Source organism: Pipistrellus hanaki, assembly GCF_964339955.1.
Source record: "Pipistrellus hanaki genome assembly, chromosome: 1".
Classification (NCBI taxonomy): Eukaryota; Metazoa; Chordata; class Mammalia; order Chiroptera; family Vespertilionidae; genus Pipistrellus; species Pipistrellus hanaki.
In genome coordinates this window covers 158,283,893-158,305,170 of record NC_140503.1, presented here as the reverse complement: position 1 = coordinate 158,305,170, position 21,278 = coordinate 158,283,893, and the positions used below count along the sequence as shown (strand labels likewise).

Below are 21,278 nucleotides of genomic sequence, written 5' to 3'. Positions count from 1 at the left end.
AAACTAGCTAAGGCACCAAGTCATTTTTTCAATAGGCTTTCTACCATGAAATGTTTCACAAGTTACCTTGGATTAGAAAGTTATGTCTTATAAATAATTATTTTATAGTTATGAGCCCGTTGTTATTTTTCTTAAATTGAGATGAGATTTAGACTAGATTTGAAAATCTTTATACCTAACAATTGATCGGGTCACTAAACTGAAATTTATGTCAATGTAACAGTTTCACAAATACTTAAGAGGTTGATTTTCTCCCCCTTCCCTTTAACTTCTAAGTTTAGCAACCCTATTAAACTTTTCTATCAATAAAAAGTTCTGGGAAAGACAAGTCCCATAAAATCTGTCTCAAAAAATAGATTTCTGCAGTCAAATAAGTTTAGGAAGTACTGCATAATAAAATTCTCTTTGACAACCCAGAATTTATATTAGTAAGCATTGTGAGAATTCTTAGAGTAAAAATATTGATTTAATGTTTAATCTAGGATTTCCAGACACATTTGATGATGGAAAGTTCCATTTCTATTGCACATTTTATAGCACTGGTACTTCCTAAAAACACATCTAAGGTGAAGCAATATAAATGTATTTTGTACTAAGAAAGGGGAGAAGGACATTGAGGGGCAATGTACAGTTCCTCCCTAACCCTGAAAGTTAATAAAATCCTAAACTAATGAATGATTTGCTTTGGTTTTATGCTTTAGATTAATGGTGATGAAGTTTTGCACCCTGAAGGAAAATGCTCTACTTATCAGATGAAGGGATCAGCAAATTTGATTCTGTCCAAAGGTAGTTTTCCAAATCAGTCATCCAGTTTCTCTCAATGCTCTAATAATTCAAGTAATAAAGAAAGATTAGGTATCCTCTCTTATTTGCCTTACATGTCCCTATAGTTTGTTTTATTATTTTGTAGTTGGTTTTAAAAGGACCATTTGTTGTTCAAAGAAATAAAAGAACAATATAATAGTAATTGTTGCTAACTGTATTACTGTATCAATGTCCAGGATCATTCTCAGATCTAAGATTAAAACTATTTTTAAATGATTTGAAAAGATAGCTATTTTGTTTGCTAGTGTAACTAATTTGTTGAGTTTCTTTCATGAATTAATAATTTGGGATTAATTTACAAAATAAGCATTAAATTATTAATGTCTTATAAAAAGGTGTATCACAGACACTAATATTGTTTTATTCTTTGTTGGGTGCATTTGTGTGGTCTTTTACCAGAGCAGCAAGAATAGTTCTAGAACTAAAAATGACTAGCCCCCTATTAGTGTCAACTGCTTATCTATTCATGGCTACTTTTTAAAGTGGATGCTTAAAATTGGAAAGACCTGCCTTAATCTATTTGAAACATTGTCTTTTTCTTATATCAATATTTTAAAAGTAAAACCCCATGTTAATTGCTGTTTTTCAAGAATCTGATGTACAGGAAGATGATATTTATGACGACCCTCAAGAAGCTGAAGTTATCCAGTCCCTGCTGGATGTTGTGGATGAGGAAGCCCAGAATCTTTTAAACCAAACTAACGCGGCAGCAGGTGCCTGTGTTCCAGGTAGATGGGCCCGAAGGAGTCAGTCGGTACACTAAGGAGTGCAAGGAGGTCTCTGGGAGCATAGTAACCCCTCTTGGCTTCTTTATTTCTCTCCCAGGTGCATTGAAAACCAATGGAAAGTTACCTGAAGAGAGAGCAGAAGATACAGACTGTGAGGGATCACCTTTACCTGAAGATTTTACAGAGGTAAGGATACTACCTAGATAAACACTGTGGGATACTTACTACATTTTGTTAGAATTATATATCTCCTTACTTTACAACTTGCTTTCTCTGCTGAGGCCTTACTTCTCTCTATCTTCCAATTTCCCTTTTAGATATGAGATAAAGATAATGTCCTGATGGCTGCTTAGTAATCTCAGTAAGAATGAGAACTAATGTCATTTACTCATTTTGGAGAAAGAATTTACCTTTAAATCTTTTAACTTCTTTTGGTGATATTTTCCATTAAAAAAAAATGGTTCAAAAAAAAAAAAAAAACATACACAAACAAATGATAATTTTTTATGTCATTATTTGTGCACCAAAAAAAAGTTGAGGGCCAGGCCAGGTAGGTAGCTCAGTTGGTTAAGGGCATCATCCCGATGCACCAAGGTTGCTCAGTCAGGGCACATACAAGAATCAATCAACCAATGGCCCTAGCCACTTTGGCTCAGTGGAGAGAGCATTGGCCTGCAGACTGAAGGGTCCCGGGTTTGATTCCAGTCAAGGATACATGCCCAGGTTGTATGTATTTTATGCTGTAAGTTTTTGTTTGTTTGTTTGTTTGTGATCTTTCTTGTAGTGCTGTGACCTTATGTTCTTTGTTTCAGGTAGAATAACTCCCTTGAGTATTTTCTACAATGGAGGTTTTCTAGTGATAAAGTCCCTCAGCTTCTATATGTCTAGGAACTACTTTATTTCTCCTTCATATTTAAAGGACAATTTTGCTGAATATATTATTCTTGGCTAGTAATTTATCTGCAGACCTTTCAATATTTGGTTCCACTCTCTTCTTGCTTGTAGAGTTTCTGATGAGAATTTGGATGAAATTCTGATGGGTTTTCTTTTGTAGGTCACTTCCTTCTTTTCCCTGGCTGCTGTGAGAATGTTTTTCTTTGTCATTTAATCTTACAGCTTCAATACCAAGTGCCTTGGAGAGGGCCTCTTTATATTGAGATAACTAGGTATTCTGTTTGCATCTTGTATTTTAAGATCTAGTTCTTTCTATAGATTTGGGAAGTTCTCATCCACTATTTGTTTGAATAGACTCTCCATTCCATGCTCCTTCTCTCCCTCCTCTGCAGTGTCTAAAATTTTTTATTTTTCTGATAGAGTCAGATAGGTCTCATGGATATCTTCCACTTTTCTTTATGCTTAGATTTTTCTCTTCTCCCTCCTGTGTCATTTCTAGATTCCTGTATTCGATATCAGTAATTTTTTCCTCCATCTGGTTAGTTTCGTTTTCTATGTTCAGTACTTCACTTTTAATCTCCTTAATTGTATGCTTCATTTCCAGGATTTCTGATTGGTTCTTTTTTAAAGTTTTAATCTCTTTGGTCAAGCATTCATTTTGTTCATTAATTTGTTTTCTGAGTGCACTGAGTTGCCTGTTAGTATTTTCTTGCATTTTGTTGTATTTTCAGAACTGCGATCTTGAAATCTCTGTCATTTATATCACATATTTCCATGTGTTCCAGCTTGCTTTCTGGAATTTTTTCATTTTCTTTCTGGTCATCTTTATTGCTATGGTTCTCCATGGTATTTGCTGTCCTCCTTTGCTTACGCATTTATCTCTGAAGAAGTCTTTCTATTATTTTCCAATAGATGATGCTAAAACACACAATTTTTTTATCGCTGTGGTCTTTCAGTCTTGAACCTCCACAGTTTCCTTAAAACAGTACAGACGCGCTGCTTGGGAGTGGGTTTTTGTTTGTTTGTTTGGTTGGTTGGTTTTTTTGCCCTCACCATAATAGCAATCCCTGACATCTGTAGGGTCCACTGCAAGCAATCCTCCTGGGGATCAGTCACAGAGGGAAATAGTGGTTCTGCCACAACAGCTTTTAATTAATAGATAATATTCTCCTGAACCTGACTCCAAGGGCAATGGGAGGCAATTTTGGGGACTCAAGTGGCAACAGGGCTCTGTGATTCCATTTCTTTGAAACATCACTGCCACCTTGAGAGTGGAGAAACCCCATGCTCTGTTACGCTGCCTCAGCACTGTTCATTGCCACTCTCTTTGCTGGGCTGTCCCCTGACCCCACAGCTTTCTGTTCTTCCCAGCTGAAGGAAGCATTTACTGCCACCAGCTTTCTCCCCTCTCCCTTCTGGCAGAGCCACAAGCTCAATATCCCGGTTGCAGGGCTGCATCTGTGGGCTATCTGCACTTTCCTCCCTTCTCGTTTTCCCATTTTTTCTTGGTTGCCCACCTTTAAATGTTTCAGTGCACAGGTCTCTCAGGTATGCATCTGTGTTGAGCAGGGATTTCTTTGTTGAATTATAGTTGGTTAACTTGTTGAAATTTTAGGGGGAGAGAAAGAGATACACTCTCATTCATGCCACCATTCCTCTGACATCACTCCAAAAATGGTGTTTTTATAAGTGACTTTGTAAAGTGAAAATGAGCAATAACAGTACTTACAGGAAATAATTCACAGGAAAAATGTGAATATTATGAGAGTGTTTAATTTTTCTTTTACATTGGGCTAATGTGATTTTGATTTCTCTTTATTGTAGTCTACCAAAATGAATGGCTGTGAAGACTATTGTGAAGAAAAAGAAAAAAATGAAAGGTAAGAAAGTGATTTTTTAAAGTTTTAATCTCTTTGGTAAAGCATTAATTCTTAGATACACTTTTAATTGTTATAATTATTTATAACAATTCCATACTTATTTTAGAAGTGCTCTGAAGATTTCCTTTTAGATATTTATTTCTAAATTAAAAATTTCTTTTCCAGAAAAATGAGAATTGTTATGTAAATTATGGAGCTATGGCTGAATATTAAGAATGCTTTAAAAACAGTTATAAGCCCTGACCAGGTAGCTCAATTGGTTGGAGTGTCGTCGCATACACCAAAAGGTTGTAGGTTTCATTCCTAGTCAGGGCATATAACTAGCTTGTAGATTCAATCCCTTGGGGCACATCTGGAAGGCAACCAATCAATGTTTTCTCTGCCCATTCCTCTCTCTCTCTATAAAAAGCAACAATCAAACAGCCACAAAGAGCTACATATTTGCATTTTCCTAGAAAAGCAAATTCATAGTGAATACTTCTCTATGTAAAGTTAGACAAGAGGGTGTATAGTAATGTAGAAATGTATACAATTCTATACTTAAAAGATTAGCACATATCTGGAGCAGCTGCCAATAATTGTAGATACCATTTCCACCCCATGGTCAGGGCAAGGGGAGGAGGAGTAGGGGTCAATTAATGTACTTTAGGTAGTAATTGGAAACACTATTAACATAGAAACATTGATGAGAGAGTAACATCAATCAGATGCCTCCTGCACACTCCCCACTGTTGATGTGCCCGCAACCCAGGTACATGCCCTTGACCGGAATCGAACCTGGGACCCTTCAGTCCGCAGGCCGACGCTCTATCCACTGAGCCAAACCGGTTTCGGCGGAAACACTATTAACATAAAAGTTTTATTTATTAATTCTTAGATACACTTTTATTTTAACATCTCTGAAATGAAATCGTGATAGGTCCTACAGTTAAAATACACAATATTATTTCTTCTTAATGCATACAAATTATTAATGTCATAAATTCAAAGAACTGGCACATACTCTTTGACCTAGCAATTTTATTTCTAGGAATATATAGGCAAACATGAACATTCATTTATGTAACCAGAAGTTTACACAGTTGTAGGTGAAAATTCTCAGTGGCTTGGAGTAAAACAAACAAATAAATGTATATATAACTATTTTATGTATTTATAACCAATTTGTGTGGAAAGACATTTCTATAATAATATTCTTTGTAATATTGTTTATAGTAGTAAAATAAAACCATAATAGACACAAAATAAATTGGAGTATACTCCACAATGAAATGCTAAGGAGCTGTTCAAAAGAATCAGAAAGAAGAGAATAGAATGCCTAATGGACAGATCTCCAAAATACATCCTTGAAGACAAAATGAACTTCTAGAAGACAAAAGCACCCTCATGAACACAGCACTTGCAAATTCAGTGTTAATGTGACCCCCATTAATTGAAACAGAGGAAAACATTCACCCTAAACAGTATACTCACCGGTCATTGACATTTTGGCGTGCACTAGACAAATGTACTTTGTTCAGGCTTCTACATTATCCTTTTTCATCTCATCTTAGTACTAAGCATTATTCTCCTACCTAATTTGTCTTTCTAGCCATTTACCTTACCAAGGAGAGGCCGTATACTGTGCACCCCTAGACTAGTGAGAACTGTACTGAGCTTTACAGCATTGAGCAAGTGCCCAGAGACAGGAGTGTCCTGCCAGCTCCTGGCTGAGCAAAAGAATAATGTTCATCAGTCGGGACTTGTGTTAAGTTAGGAAGGTGCATCCATACAGTCCATGGTGCGGCTGTTAGAAAATGAAAGAGCTGTACTGACAGCTGTGCTCAGTCATCCAGGCAGAACACTCCACCACCTTCTCTGTCCCTATAAGGGCTTCTTCTGTCTGAGGTTCAGAGACTTGGGATTTGTTTGAAGGGAAATTTTAAGAATTATGGACTTAGGTCTTTTAATCAATCATTTATTTTTAATTACCATAATAATCATAGAGGAAATGAATGGTTCTAAGATATAATATTTATATTTATATATATATATATAGACAGAATTGAAGAAAATTTTGTAAATGTGTTTATTTTCATAGATTAATTCAAAATTCACAAGAAAGGAGGACTGATGATGATGACATAACATGGGGGAGTGATGAATTGCCAATAGAAACAATAAACCACGAAGATTCCAATAAAGGCAAGATTTTTATTAGCAATTTTTTTTCATCAAACTCAGTGGGTAGAAAAAATAAGTGTTTAAAAATTCTATTTTCAGAATATATGGATATGTTACTTCACCATATGTGAACATTACTTGGTTCTATACATAAAGTTAAATCACATAGGCAAACATCAACATTCATTTATGAAACCAGAAGTTTACACAGTTGTAGTTGAAAATTCTCAGTAGCTTGGAGTAAAACAAACAAATAAATGTATATATAACTATAAATGGAAACACAGAGTCACAATTTCTCCATTCTGGAATGAGAAGGAGCACATTTTATTTACAGTAAAATAGGTAGGATGGTTCAAAGGTAGGAATGTATTATGCTTGAATCTCAACCTCTTTTTTTAAAAGCTAGATCTTAGAGTTCATTGGTCTACCCTTCCTATCACTGCTTCTCTCGTTTATAACTGAGTCAGTGGAGAAATGAGGTTCTTATCCAGAGTTGCAATTCTCTTCTTCATTCATATAAGGAAATGTTATACTGATGCAATGAAATACCATGGTTTTGAAATTTGAAGTTTTAGTTAAAAGAAATTAAAGAAGTGGATGAATACTTCGAATCTAGGTAGACTGTTATCAGTGACAAAGCTCGTCAACTCCTATAGCCGGTGCTCTTCAGCCTTTAAGCTCCCGTTGCAGTCACACTCAGCGTCTGTAAAGGTTCATGGTTATTTCATATGAGTGAATTTTGACTCAAAATTAGCCTTCACCCCAACCAGATGTTAAACTTCTTGAGGTATCTTTATGTGCCCCGCAGTGCCTAGAATTACAATTGCCTGTGTTAGCTGCACCATCAGAATACTTTAATCAACTGATTGACATAATTAAAGCTACACTTGTGCAGTCTGTTGCAAGATATCTCTGCAACTTTTTTCAGAATAACTATCTCCTGTTGTAAGCACTTTTCATAGACCAGGTGCTAAATTAGACACTTGCTTATTCTAAGGCACTGATAGCACTTGTTAGATAAACTCCTGAAGGCTCTAAGGCTTCATTTGCATGGAGAAAACTATCAAATACCAGAGACACTGAGACCAAGTACCAGAGTGGTTAGACGGGGGAGGGGGAGGGCCCTCGGAATTGGTGTTAACTAGTGCATTGCCGCATTGTAAGAAATTTCTGAAGTACCTCTCTTCCTCTTTTCCCCATGTGCTAGGAAACTCATTTAAATGCAAAATAATAGTAGAACTAAATACATTTCAACAAGAAAACAGTGCCATTTGAGTCAAGAGCCTTAAGAATTTCTGAATAGTCGGTGAGGTGTTTCCTTGAAAGTTGAGTACAAGGACCTTGCTGTGGCCAAGATTTTCCTGCATTGATTGTACTTAACCTGCCTACTGAATAATTCTAGTGCCTTATTCTAAAGGTTCCCTCATTCATATAGAAATACATGAGGTGAAAATATACTAAGTTTAGTTCCCTTATTGGCTAACTCTGTTGGGGGTAATTTTTTTTTTTTTTTTAATCAACTGCTGACCTCTTGTTAGATCATCCTTTTCTGACAAATGAGGAGCTCACTGCACTTCCCATCGTCAAAGTGCTTCCCTCTGGTAATTACACTGGAACCAAGTTGAAATCAGTCATTCGAATGCTGCGGGGTTTACTAGATCAAGGAATTCCTTCTAAGGAGCTGGAGGTAAGTAGCTTCTGCAAATGGTTTTTTTTTTTCTCAAACAAAATTGTATTCAAAGTTAGAAGAAATTTTGAAAATTCTGATAATGTCTGTTATTTTACAAACTTAACTTCCAAGCATAAAAGCACCACCATCCACTGGGGTGGTGGGGGTTTGCCCGGGGTGGAAATGGCTGGGAGAGGGGGGTTTGGGGGATGTCAATCAGGGAAAAAGGAGACATGTAAATCTTTAGACAATAAATTTTTTAAAAAATTTAAAAATTTTAAAAAGCACCACCATCTCATCATATCTAGTAGTAAATTATTTTTTTAATTAGGATCCTAAACACAGTATTGATTTAAAGGGATCTCTTTAGCCACTTTGGAGCCTCCTCATATGTAGAGAGAAAGTATTTTTGGCGGTGGTGTTTTTTAAGTCCAACCATCCACTAGATTTCATAATTAATACACTATAAATGTGGTTCATCATTAGCAACAGTTTCTAATTTAACAACTCCAACAATATACTGTTCCCCTCCATTTTCCAGAAAATATATTTTTTTAAGATCTTAAGTTTAAATGTTAGAGAGCTTTCCTTAGCTGGTGTGGTTCAATTGGTTGGAATGTCTTACCATACACCAAAAGGTGATGGTTTCAATCCTGGTCAGGACACATGAAGGAGGCAACCGATTGATTCTCTCTCTATCTCTCTCTCTCTCTCCCTCTCTCTTTCTTCCTTTCTCTCTCTCTTTCTCCTTCCTTTCTAAGGTCAATTTAAAAAATAGATGTTAGAGATCTTTCATCACAACCCTATTTTATAAAGTCCTTTATCTTTCTCTATCACAGAAGCTTATTAATTTCTTCATAACATAGATCACAGTATTTGTTTGTTTACTTCCTTACTGCTTTCTTCTCCCAATAGGGTATAAGCTCTAGGAGAGCCAAAATCATATTTTTCTCTCTCACAGCTATATCCCCAATACTTATTACAGTGCCTTACATATACAGTGGACATTTTCAGTATGTTTTTGATGAATGTGTGGATGGGTGGATGGAATAAAAAGTGGGGAAAAAAGTTGACTTTAGAACATAATACTGTCTAACTACAACTCTACTATATGGAATATTCTATGACCCCACAAACAATATTGTCAAGAAATTCTGCTCCAACTTTAAGCCAAAGTTGGTTTTATAAGTTGTATTTTTTTCTAAATTATAGTTTATAGACATCTTTAAACTGAATTTAAAATAAGGTATAAAGTGCTACCTCATAAAGTTAGTTGACTACAACATGTGAAAGATATTTCCAACAATATATTTTAACAACTGGTGTATCAAATTTGTATTGGTAATTTAGGCTTATTTATCTTGACAAGACATAGCTATTTCTTTTTTTTGAAATATATTTTTATTGATTTCAGAGAGGGAGAAAGAGATAGAAACATCAGTGTTGAGAGAGAATCATTGATCAGCTGCCTCCTGCATATCCCACACTGTGGATCAAGCTCGCAACCTGGGCATATACCCTGACCAGGAATCAAACTGTGACCTCCTGGATCATAGATCAACGCTCAATCACTGAGCTACTCGGGTTGAGCAAGACATCTATTTTTTTAAGACTCAAAGTCTTCCCCGATCAATAGCCGGTTTTGCACCCTAACCCTTGCTAATGTCAACAAATTTAACCTTATTTTCTTTTTGCCTTCAGAATCTTCAAGAATTAAAACCTTTGGATCAGTGTCTAATTGGACAAACTAAGGAAAACAGAAGGAAGAACCGATATAAAAATATACTTCCCTGTAAGTTCTTATTTGGCTTCATACTAGCCTATCTATCTCTTACTTAAGTGCACAAAGATTTATATTAGTAACAAAAAAATTTAGATATACGGTGTGAATTCCTTTTAAAATTATCTATGTATTCTGAAAATCAATTTGAGGGAATATTAAATAATTCTTCAGACACTCATGAATTATTACTAGCATTGTATTAGAAAATAATCAGTGATGTTAAATCAGTATTTTAACAATATAAATTGTTAACAATATAAATTGTCTTCTGGTTGAATAATTTCTTAGTTCGTATGTCACAACCAACATCTCTTTATCCCACTTACTATAAGTTTAGAGAAATGTCTGTGGTGCGTAACAGCTCTATACTAGTATATAACAGCACAATGGTACCACCAGGTTGCATTATTCTAAGTACTAGAAGAAGAAAAAATTTTTTTAACCCATGTTTGACTCTTATTATCAAACATTTGATTTTTTTAAAATATGAATGTATGTAGGTAGCCAAAATATTAATATCTAGCAATATCTTATAAAAAGTATCAGCCATATTTATATATATATTAGCACAATAGATTATACCATTTGACACACTGACCCTATCTTTGCCAGGAAGTGATAAATCCAAAGAGAAATAACTGAACCAATAATGACAGATCATGCAATAAATAATAATAAAATTGCATTTTTTTTCTATCAAGATGGAGAACAAAAAATTCATTTTGGGAAATTTCTTATAAGAAGTGAATCTTAGGTCCTAGCTGGTTTGGCTCAGTGGATAGAGTGCGGGCCCATGGACTGAAGGGTCCTGGATTCGATTCAGGTCAAGGGCACATGCCCAGGTTGCACGCTCAATCCCCAGTAGGGGGTGTGCAGGAGGTAGCCAATCAATGATTCTCTCTCATCATTGATGTTTCTATCTCTCTTTCCCTCTCCCTTCCTCTATGAAATCAATAAAACTATATTTTTAAAAAAGAAGTGATTCTTAGCACTTTAAAATGGAATAGTTTGGCATAAAGTATATGGGAATTATTTCAGGCAAAAGAGAGAGAGAGAAAAAGAGAGAGAGAGAGAGAGAGAGAGAGAGAGAGAGAGAGAGAGAGAGAGAGAGAGAATGGCCAGGGAGAGAGAGAGAGAATGGCCAGGGAGAGAGAGAGAGAGAGAGAGAGAGAGAGAGAGAGAGAATGGCCAGGCTATTATCTTAGAGTCAGAGTGGGATAAGTCATGAGCTCACAACTGCTGAGTGGGTTTGTTTCAGGGACTGAGAGGTACAAGTCAAGGAATAGAAGGACAATCAATGGAAGATTTTGAAAATCATTACTAAGAGTCATAATTTGGGAGTCACAGAAATTACCAGTTAAGTTTATAAATATTTGAAGTAGAAATGACTTCTAATGAATAAAAACATACAAATTAATTTCCTTGGAAAGATGGCTTATATATTCTTTTCACTGGGGCAGCCTGTTTTAAAAGTTTATATTTTGACTATATAAAATTACAGTTAGAAACAAGATTCTGTATGCCTACAGAATAAAGTGAGCTCCCTTTTTATTGTGTTTATTATTTTGGCTGCTTATTAAAAAGAATATCGCTTAATTACATGAGCAAGAGTTAATTTTGTCAATTATATAGGGTGTCCCAAAAATGTATACATTTTGAATGAGTACAAAATCGGTGTTTATTAACATACAGTTTATTTTCAAAATGTGAAAGAATCTACAGAAATTAAGTTTTTGTTTTTTTGTTTTGTTTTGCTTTGTTTTGTTTTTCTGACAATGCCTATTTTCAAACTGATGACCTTTCAGGTCCAGGACTGCTAATAATGCAAAGCAGTGGAATTGAAAACATCAAGAATCTGTTCATTCTATATTTGTGCACCTTAATCCATCAACTATTGCTGGTTTTGTGCCATAAACTTTATCTTTTATATATCCCCATTAAAAAGTTTAATGGATAAAATGTCTTTGTTCATAGCCTTATCTGGCTTCACCCATTATTTCAAATCACTTAAACCTGAAAAGGAGCGAAAATTAAGTGAATTATCAGCTCTTAAAGTGTGTATACATTGTAGACACACTTTGAATAATTATAAAGGCAGTGTTTATACTTCAATTGTATTTTCAAACTTCCAGTAGCCTTTTAATATGCATTTCCTTTGTTCAAAGCTTATTCCGGCTGAAAAGAAAGAAACATCAACCAAGCTATCAGCCTTTGAAGTTTGTATACTTGTTTTTGGGACATCCTATATTTGTAATAAGTACTTTAATAGTTTTGCTGTGATACTAATTTTTGTCTTATGAAATAATTTTTCAGCATTGTCATTCATTATTAAATTCATTATTATTGTCATCATTAAAAATAAGGATGGAAAAGAAGTACCAAAGTTGTATTTGTTCCTCTAGTTGTTAAAAACTTCTAAATGCATTCATTAACTTATTAATTTTAATATCTGCAACCAGATCTATGAAAATAATATTATGTTGCAAGTTAAGATGACAACTTGTAGTATACATGGACAATTGTAGCATAAATGTTTGAGTAAATATAAAATTATTTATCCTACAATTTGAAAATATACCTTTATTGAAATGTTTGTGATTTCCTCTATGGTTATGAGAAAAATTCATCATCTTCGACTTGCCCTGTTTATAAAGCTCTTGTTTAAAAATGTATGAAATAGATGACTGTTTTGTGGTGGTAAATTCACAGATGATGCTACAAGAGTGCCTCTCGGAGAGGAAGGTGGATATATCAACGCCAGCTTCATTAGGATACCAGTAGGGAAGGAGGAGTTTGTTTACATTGCCTGTCAAGGACCTCTCCCTACAACTGTGGGTGATTTCTGGCAGATGATTTGGGAACAAAAATCCACAGTGATAGCCATGATGACCCAAGAGGTAGAAGGGGAAAAAGTCAAATGCCAGCGCTACTGGCCTAACACCCTCGGCAAAACGACAATGGTCAGCAACAGGCTTCGGCTGGCGCTGGTGAAAATGCAGCCGCTGAAGGGCTTTGTAGTAAGAGCAATGACCCTAGAAGATATTCAGGTGAGGAAAATAAATCTTCCCATTTTCTAAGGCTTATGTCCTAGTTGGAATGCAGGCCTGGACCCTTTCCATGATCGTATCAATGTATTTCTTTTTAAAAAAAAAACAAAAAAACAGTGATTTCTTGGTTCCCATTTCAATGGAACTAAGGCTACCTATTATTTTTATCTGATATGAGTTTAAATGTGACCCTCTTCTTAAATTCTGCCAGTTTCTTCCAGTACGTACTGTTTTAAAATGAAAATGAGAACACCGGGCTTTTAATGTGATCATCCATCTTTGCACAGAATGCCTCAGAGGCTGTGCACTGGAAACTCATTTTTTTTTTAAATCAAATCTGTAAGTAGACTCAATAAAATTGTTTTTTAAAAATCTTTAAGTAGCAGATATTCCTCCATAAAGAAGTCTTGGGTAATTCATGGACAATTGTAGCATGTTTGTCATTCCAGTAATTCCTACTGTGGCCACCTAACCACTGAATAAATTTCGTTGGAGTTAGACAATTGGATAGACCTTAAGTAAAGCTACTGTTTCTTCACCTCCACACTTGTTTTTGCTACCCCCTCCATCAGGAATACTAGTTAGGAGTGAGTAATGTGTTTCCTATTGGCAATTTAGCTCTCTTAAAAAAAGTATTTTTTCTTTCACAGAAAAAAAGCATATGATCATTTCTGCTGGCAACATGTAAATGTAGCCTGAGAATTCCTTTTGTGATTTTTGATTTTTGATTTTACAAAGAATTAAAGTTTATACCTCCTAATTCATCTACACCAGCTTACATTACCTATGCAAGCACTGTTGTTCAGTATTTCTTAAATATTCAATTAAATGTTTATTTAATTAAGTTAAATTTTTTTAAAAAAATTAAATATTTATTTAATCAACACATGTTTATAGAGTTCAGGCCCTGTTATGGAATTAAGGGATTCAGCAATTAGCACAGACAAAGAAAAGACATTGTGACTTCATGGCGCTTACCCTCTGATGAGAGAATACTGATGCTGTGGGGAAATCATGCAGGTGTTGTATGAGCCACATGGACAGGGGGCGTTTCAGTCAGGAAGAGGGAGGGCAAAGGCCCTGAGACTGAACGATGCCTGATGTTTTTAAAGAAACACAGAGAGATCCCTGTGGCAGGAGCAAGGTGGCCAGAAGGAGCGATTAGGTCTGAGAGATAGCTGGGCCAAATTATGTAGGGTTTTTAAGCCATTGCAATGACTGGCTTTTATCTGGGGTGAATTTGATATGGGGCCATTAAAAAAAAAAAGGTTGTTATAAAAACATTTTTCTTTTAGGACTTCCAAAAAGGAGTTTTTACCAATATTTAAAATGTGGATCTAGCGTTCTCCTTGATAAAGGCCCTCCCCGTGTTTGTTGTTTGATGGAGTCTTTTTGTCTCTCATTTTCCTTTGATTTCATCTGATGGAAAAGCTAAAATTTGAAAGGACAAAATAATATTAAGAAGTAACTACATGTGAACAATATAGCACGCCTTTATATTCTTACTCTGTTGTAATTTCAGACACGAGAGGTGCGACATATTTCCCATCTGAATTTCACTGCCTGGCCGGACCACGATACACCCTCTCAGCCAGACGACTTGCTCACGTTCATCTCTTATATGAGACACGTTCACAGATCAGGCCCAATCATCACCCACTGCAGCGCTGGCATTGGGCGTTCAGGGACTCTGATATGCATAGATGTGGTGCTAGGATTAATCAGTCAAGATCTTGAGGTGAGGACAAGGATAGGCTGAGCCAAATTGGTTAGGACCCTTCTAGGACATTCTTTATCATAGCTATGTCATTCTTCATTTCTACTTGATTCTTATTCATGGTTTCTATCTCTTTTTTTCGTGCTGCTGTAGTTCTCATTAAGTTCCATATAGTTCTCTGGAATCTAACTTTTTAATGTGTTAGGATTTTGGAATTTTTTATCAGTTTGTATGAATGCCTTAGTTTTCTTACTATGCAGAATTGTTTTTTGTAAATGTTCAAAACTGCAAGGACCATAATAAAAAAGAAATAATACTTCAACTTTATAAATGTTTTTTTTAGCCATGTGCTCAAAAGCCCCTTATACATTTCATTCTTTATGTTCTTTAGGCTTATATAAAATAAAGTCAACATTGTTATCATGCTTTTAAGGATAGAAATATTAAAGAAGTATATTTTGAAATGAACAGCTTATACTCTTTTGTTGTTACCTATTGATGGGAAATGTATATTTTGTTAAATAAATTGGTGTTAAATAGTCTATCTCTAAACAGTTACTCCCAATTTAAAAATTATTATGAAATAAAGCTAACCAGTGTAATATTACTTAATATCTATATTAGTGTAAACATTACTTAAAATGATAGACTATACATAATATGTAATTATAATATTTATCTTTAGAATCTTTTTTTGTTAAAAGAAGCTCTATCTTACACTTTACACTCTATTATATTTACCATAATAATTTAAGCGGGACAAAACAAAATAGTCTACTTCCCCCTTTTTTCAAATGTAAATATCAGTCAAAATGAAAAGATCAGGAATTTCATTCTGAAAGGGAAAACATAGGAAATTTAGTTTTCCTTTTCTTTTTTTTTTTCTTTTTTCATTAGAAATTAGTCAAATTTCAGAGGGACAAGAATTTCTTTTGTGGGTTTTCAAATAGGATAACCTCCCTTGAAAGATTATAAATGAAATTATGAAATGATGGCAAAGTCAGTCACCAACTTATTTTGTCCATAATAGTTTGGACTGCTAGAAGGAGGAGAATGGGGTACAGAAATATGTATAAGCCACTTGACTCTGTGGATCTTTGGCATTCAAATTGGGCTATGCTTTTCACCTAACATAGACTCTGCTTCGTTTTGTTTTGGGCAGTTTGACATCTCTGACTTAGTGCGCTGCATGAGACTGCAAAGACATGGGATGGTTCAGACAGAGGTGAGTCTTGATGTCTTCTAGCAAGGATTTTCATGAAGATTCTGATATTTTAAAAGTTCTAGTTTAATAATTTTCTTTTGAGGGTTTCCACATTATTCTATAAATTCAAATTTTATGGTAATGAGGGACAAATAAATAAATAAATAAATAAAGCATAAGGACTAATTTAAGAAAAAGAAGCCCAGCCAGCATAGGTCTGTGGTTGAACGTCGACCTATGAACCAGGAGGTCATGGTTCGATTCTGGTCAGGGCCCACGCCCGGGTTGTGGGTTCAATCCCCAATGGGGGGGTGCAGGAGGCAGCTGATCAATGATTCTCTCTCATCATTGATATTTCTAGCTCCCTCTCTCTTCCTCTCTGAAATCAATAAATAAATAAAAATTTTTTAAAGAAGATATTTCTAGGCTATTTTTTAAAAAAAATATTGCCTTTTAATTTTAAAAATGAAGAAATGCAGTATTTGCACTGAATAGATTACAGAGCATGGGGTAACATGTTGGGAGCAGACATGGGGAGGTGGTAAAAAACAGTTCATAGTTAGTGCCATTCCTTCCCCATATCCAACCAAAAAGATAGAAGGCAACATTCTTGCTACATAATTCCCCAAAAGGGAATTGATTCAGCAGCATCTACTAGAAGGCAGGAAGACAGGCTGGATTGCTTAACTTGGATGAGGCGCTCTTAGGGACAGTGAATGGGTGGGTGGGTCTGCTGTCCTCTCTAGAGCATTTTCATTTCACTCACCTGAAGTCAGACCAGTTTCTCACTCGCTGACCTTCAAAGGGACGGCAGTACCTAAAGTGTCTGCTATCAGTACCTCCATTCTCCTTTTTGTTTGCATTGGGGGGAGGAATGTGGAAGCTATTTTCATATATCGGTAAATTCATATCTCTCTACTTCTTTAAGTATATAAAAGTTTACTATTGTTAAAAGTAGAATTTGCCTACTTTTCTTTTTAAATATCTTTTTAATTAAAATTAAATATAAATATTAAGCTCCTTCACAGTCATAGATTTTTTAGGTAAAGAAAACGTATTGACCTGTATAAGCAGGTCTTTAGACCCAGGAAGTTAGCATTCGGCAGATATTGTTTGTGTGCCTCCTGTGTACCCACCCTTCTCTAGGTGCCTGGAGCACATCTATCTATCTATCTATCTATCTATCTATCTATCTATCTATCTATATATATATATATATATATATATATCTGTAATATGCAAATTAGCCAGGACAACATAACAGTCAGGATTGGTCAGGAGGAGGCTGTGCATGCAGGTGAGACCCAGAGCAGAGGAGTCAGAGACAGAGGGGACTGCCCAAGCCGCCATGGCCGAGGGCAGGCCCGGAGAGGAGAGGGCAGGGGCAGGCCCACCCCTCACCCCCTACCTGCCCCCCACCCCCCTGCCCGCAGCCGCCACAAAGAGGAGAGGGAGGGCCTGCCTGCAGCCACTGTGGCCAAGGGCAGGGCCTCTCCAGCAGTCCCACCTAGCTGGTTTTGCTCAGTGGTTAGAGCCTCTGTCTTTCCCTCTGTTTTCCATGCTCTCTAAAAATCAATGGGAAAATATCCTCAAGTGATGATTAGGGGAAAGAAAGAAAGAAAGAAAGAAAGAAAGAGAGAGAGAGAGAGAGAGAGAGAGAGAGAGAGAGGAGAGGAGAGGAGAGGAGAGAAGAGAAGAGAAGAGAAGAGAAGAGAAGAGAAGAGAAGAGAAGAGAAGAGAAGAGAAGAGAAGAGAAGAGAAGAGAAGAGGAAGAGAAAGAGAAAAAGAAAGAAAGAAAGAAAGAAAGAAAGAAAGAAAGAAAGAAAGAAAGAAAGAAAGAGTGAGAGAGAGAGAGAGAGAGGGGGGGGGGAGGGAGGGAGGGAGGGAGGGAGGAAGGAAGGAAGGAAGGAAGGAAGGAAGGAAGGAAGGAAGGAAGGAAGGAAGGAAGGAAGAAAGGTCATATCGTATGAAAAAGACATCTTGAAAATGCCTAAAGACAGTTGTCATTTTTTCATGGTGAAGAGACTAGAGCCTGTGTTGGTGAAAACACCTTGGCGGCTGTGGCAGTTGACAGTGGCAGCGGCAGCAGGGTGATGGGGGCGGCACTTTCCCCTAATCAGCCGATTGCCTCCTGCAGAGACAGTCAGAGGACATCCCCTGAGGGCTCCGGGACTGTGAGAGGGGCAGGCTGGGCTGAGGGACCATCCCACCCCAGTGCATGAATTTTGTGCACCGGGCCTCTAGTCAGTGAATAAAAAGAAGACCCTGCTAGAATAACAGACCTTGTAGTGGGATGGTGATGAGGAAGGCAGATGTAGACGCAGTAGATAAGTAAATTTTGAAGTCATAGGTGCTTTAGAGGGAAAACAGGTAGAGTGGGCTAAAGAGGATGGGTGGCGGCACGTTGAGGAGCTATTTTAAATAGGTGGCACCGCTGAGAATACACTCGAACAAAGATTTGGAGCGGGTGAGGGAGGGGCGTCATCATGTTGGTACATTTCAGGCAGGCAACCACCGGCATGGAAGTCAAGGTGGGAGTGGGTTTATGTGTTTAAGGAAGGTCTCGGCTGAGGTGGAGGGAGTTGGGGTGGGTAAGAAAGGCGATAACAGAGCCAGGGCTTAGGCTTTGCTCTGAGTGAAATGGAGCCATGGCAGAGCTGTCAGTACGGAGTGACATGGTCTGACTCACATTTTAAAGGATCACTCTGGCTGCTGTGTTAAAATAAGACCCAATTTGGGGAGGAGGATGCAAGGTTAGAAGCAGGAAGGTCAGGTAGGTGGCGAGCAGTGGTGGCGCTGACTAGAATAGTAGGTGTGGATATAAAGAGAAGAGAAGGGGGTTTGCTGCCCTGGCCGGTATGGATCAGTTAGTTGGCATCATCCCATGGACCAAGAGGTTGCCGGTTCAATTCCCAGCCTGGGCACATACCCAAGCTGCAGGGTTGATCCCCGATAGGGGCCATGCAGAAGGCAGCCAATCGACGATTCTCTCTCTCCCCTCGCCTCTCCTTTTCTCCCTCTCTAAAAATCAATAAAATAAATATTTTTTAAAAAAAAGAGAAGTGGGTTTGCTAATGGATTGTTTGGTATGTGAGAGAAGATTAAGGATGAATGTGTGAAAAATATAGGCAAGTTAAAAGACAGATGAGCAAAAAGTAAACAAGTTTACTTTTATTCCTACTCTTCAGAGTTGTTAATGTTTTTAGCAACATTCTTATATTCTTCAGTCACAGGAGTGCATGCTCACACACACAGGACTGTTTTCACTGTGACTCAGCTATTATTGTTCTATACTTTCCATATAGTATATTGTAAATTGTTCAACTTATTTTTAGACACATTCTTTGTCAAATAAGAAAACTCAAACCCCTCCACCAACAGCTTAATAGAGAATAATTTCACCAAAAATGTTAATATTTAGAAAACATTGATTTCCAAATTCTTTTGTTCCAGATATTTAAAGAAAAGTATTTTGTGTAGCTTCCTTGGTATTAGTTTCTTGACATTTCAGAACATCAAGATGAATTCAATAAATCTAGAAGAAATTTTGTAGGAAGTTTTTATTTATTTATTTATTTATTTCATTATTAAAGCAAATCACAAAAAAAATAAAAGAAAAAAGGAAGAGGTCCAGCAATTGGAGACACTTCCATTAGCACTCTGGGACATTTCTATCCCTGCCCCCACCCCACCCTATCCCAAGGCTTCTTCCTTTCTCATTTTATCAATCTGGTTTCTGTTTTTTATCATTTCTATGACACTGCACAAGTCTCCATCCTTCTTCTCACATGAAATATTTTCTATGTTTTCAAAGCTACTCCAACCTCAAATAGTGGTGAAGCTATATTTATAAAATACTCACAGTATTCATCTAAAACCTCTCTCTCTCTGCCCACCCTCATAGGACCAATATATTTTCTGCTACCAAGTCATCCTTTACGTCCTGACACGTCTTCAAGCTGAAGAAGAACAGAAAGAGCAGCCGCAGCCTCTGAAGTGACCAGGAAAGAACGGCTTCTGGGTGCCTTTCCGGTTCTCGCCTTCACTCCCAGCAGACGCTCCTGTAATCCATTAGCCACAGAGACCACAGGGCAGCAAGTCCACAGGATAGCATTTGCTCCTTCTCCTCTACCTTAGCAAGGCTTTCTTCATAGCAGCAAATAACGGTGAAGTGCTGTATTTTTTACAGCTACTTTACCCATGATAATTATTTTTAAAAATTTTAACACTAACTGGATAATGCAGCTCTTAGAGACCAGTAAGGCAGCATTTGATTATGGTGGACATTGTTACAAGGACACATTGAGTCTTATTTTTAATGTACCAATCTTGTTTATAGAGAAATTCTTTTCCAGTATTTTAATAAAATAGTTCTTTTATAGGGGATACTTAAAACCAGTATTTAAGCTTTAAATGGCAATAGTGTTGGCATAGAAAAAGTAGCCGATATTTACTGAATCTGTCTAATGTTTACTATATAGAATTTACTGTAATATATTTATATACTTTTTCATGAAAAATGGGGTGAGCAGATATGTTTGTAACTGCATATCCTCTTTGTTATGCATCATCTCACTTTGTAAATAAAAATACACCTTAAAACAGGAACAAGCCAAAAGTGTGTGCAAATTAAACATCTTCAGTGTGTGTGTGTGTATGTGTTTGGGGGGGAGGAGGGAGGTCATTTTTAGTGTGTTATTTTTTTTTAACAATACCCAGGCCTCTGAGAAGGCAAGGTCTTGTGGACCCCAGATTTCCATCTCCCCATTTAGGCCCATGGTGCCAGCCACAGGGACCCGGGGTGCTGTCAGGAACCTGGTGGATCTTCAGCGAGCTCTGCCATAAGGGGCAGGTCCTGGCCGACAGGAGCTGAGACATTCAGCTCCTTCCTGTTGCCTCCCTGTGGGTGGTGCCGGCTGGTGGTGCCTAAAGCAGACTGCTTTCCAGTTCTAGTGGCGGTGAAGCTCAGAATATCTCCGATGGCAAGGAGTCATGAAAGATGACACTGTCGTATACCTGGGAGATTTATCATCGTTTTTGCCTGAAGGGGAAGAGATTCTCATTTTTTTAAAAAATATATTTTATTGATTTTTTTACAGAGAGGAAGGGAGAGGGAGAGAGAGTTAAGAACGTTCGTGACAGAGAAACATCGACCAGCTGCCTCTTGCACACCCCCTACTGGGGATGTGCCCGCAACCAATGTACATACCCTCAACTGGAATCGAACCTGGGACCTTTCAGTTCTCAGACCGACGCTCTATCACGGAGCCAAACCGGTTTTGGCGAGATTCTCATTATTGAACTCTGTTGCTCCCTCCTAATTCTAACAGGCTCCTCCCCTCAGCGGGGAGTGGCGCTGCCTCCC

The 21,278-nt window shown here is 37.0% G+C and overlaps 1 protein-coding gene across 11 annotated transcripts in view; it reads left to right on the top strand.

Annotated features, from left to right (window-relative positions):
- PTPN13 (protein tyrosine phosphatase non-receptor type 13) overlaps positions 1-20,551 on the top strand; it is a 175,001-nt gene extending 154,450 nt beyond the window's left edge. For all 11 annotated transcript variants that reach the window (XM_084881588.1, XM_084881587.1, XM_084881583.1 and 8 more), the window contains 11 exons: positions 702-786; positions 1,416-1,553; positions 1,651-1,739; positions 4,272-4,327; positions 6,408-6,511; positions 8,032-8,180; positions 9,864-9,954; positions 12,655-12,992; positions 14,515-14,730; positions 15,872-15,934; positions 19,818-20,551. In XM_084881588.1, coding sequence (XP_084737714.1) covers positions 702-786; positions 1,416-1,553; positions 1,651-1,739; positions 4,272-4,327; positions 6,408-6,511; positions 8,032-8,180; positions 9,864-9,954; positions 12,655-12,992; positions 14,515-14,730; positions 15,872-15,934; positions 19,818-19,913 — 1,425 coding nt within the window. In that variant the 3' untranslated portion in view covers positions 19,914-20,551. The remainder of the gene's footprint in view (positions 1-701; positions 787-1,415; positions 1,554-1,650; positions 1,740-4,271; positions 4,328-6,407; positions 6,512-8,031; positions 8,181-9,863; positions 9,955-12,654; positions 12,993-14,514; positions 14,731-15,871; positions 15,935-19,817) is intronic.
- The last annotated feature ends 727 nt before the right edge of the window (positions 20,552-21,278 follow it).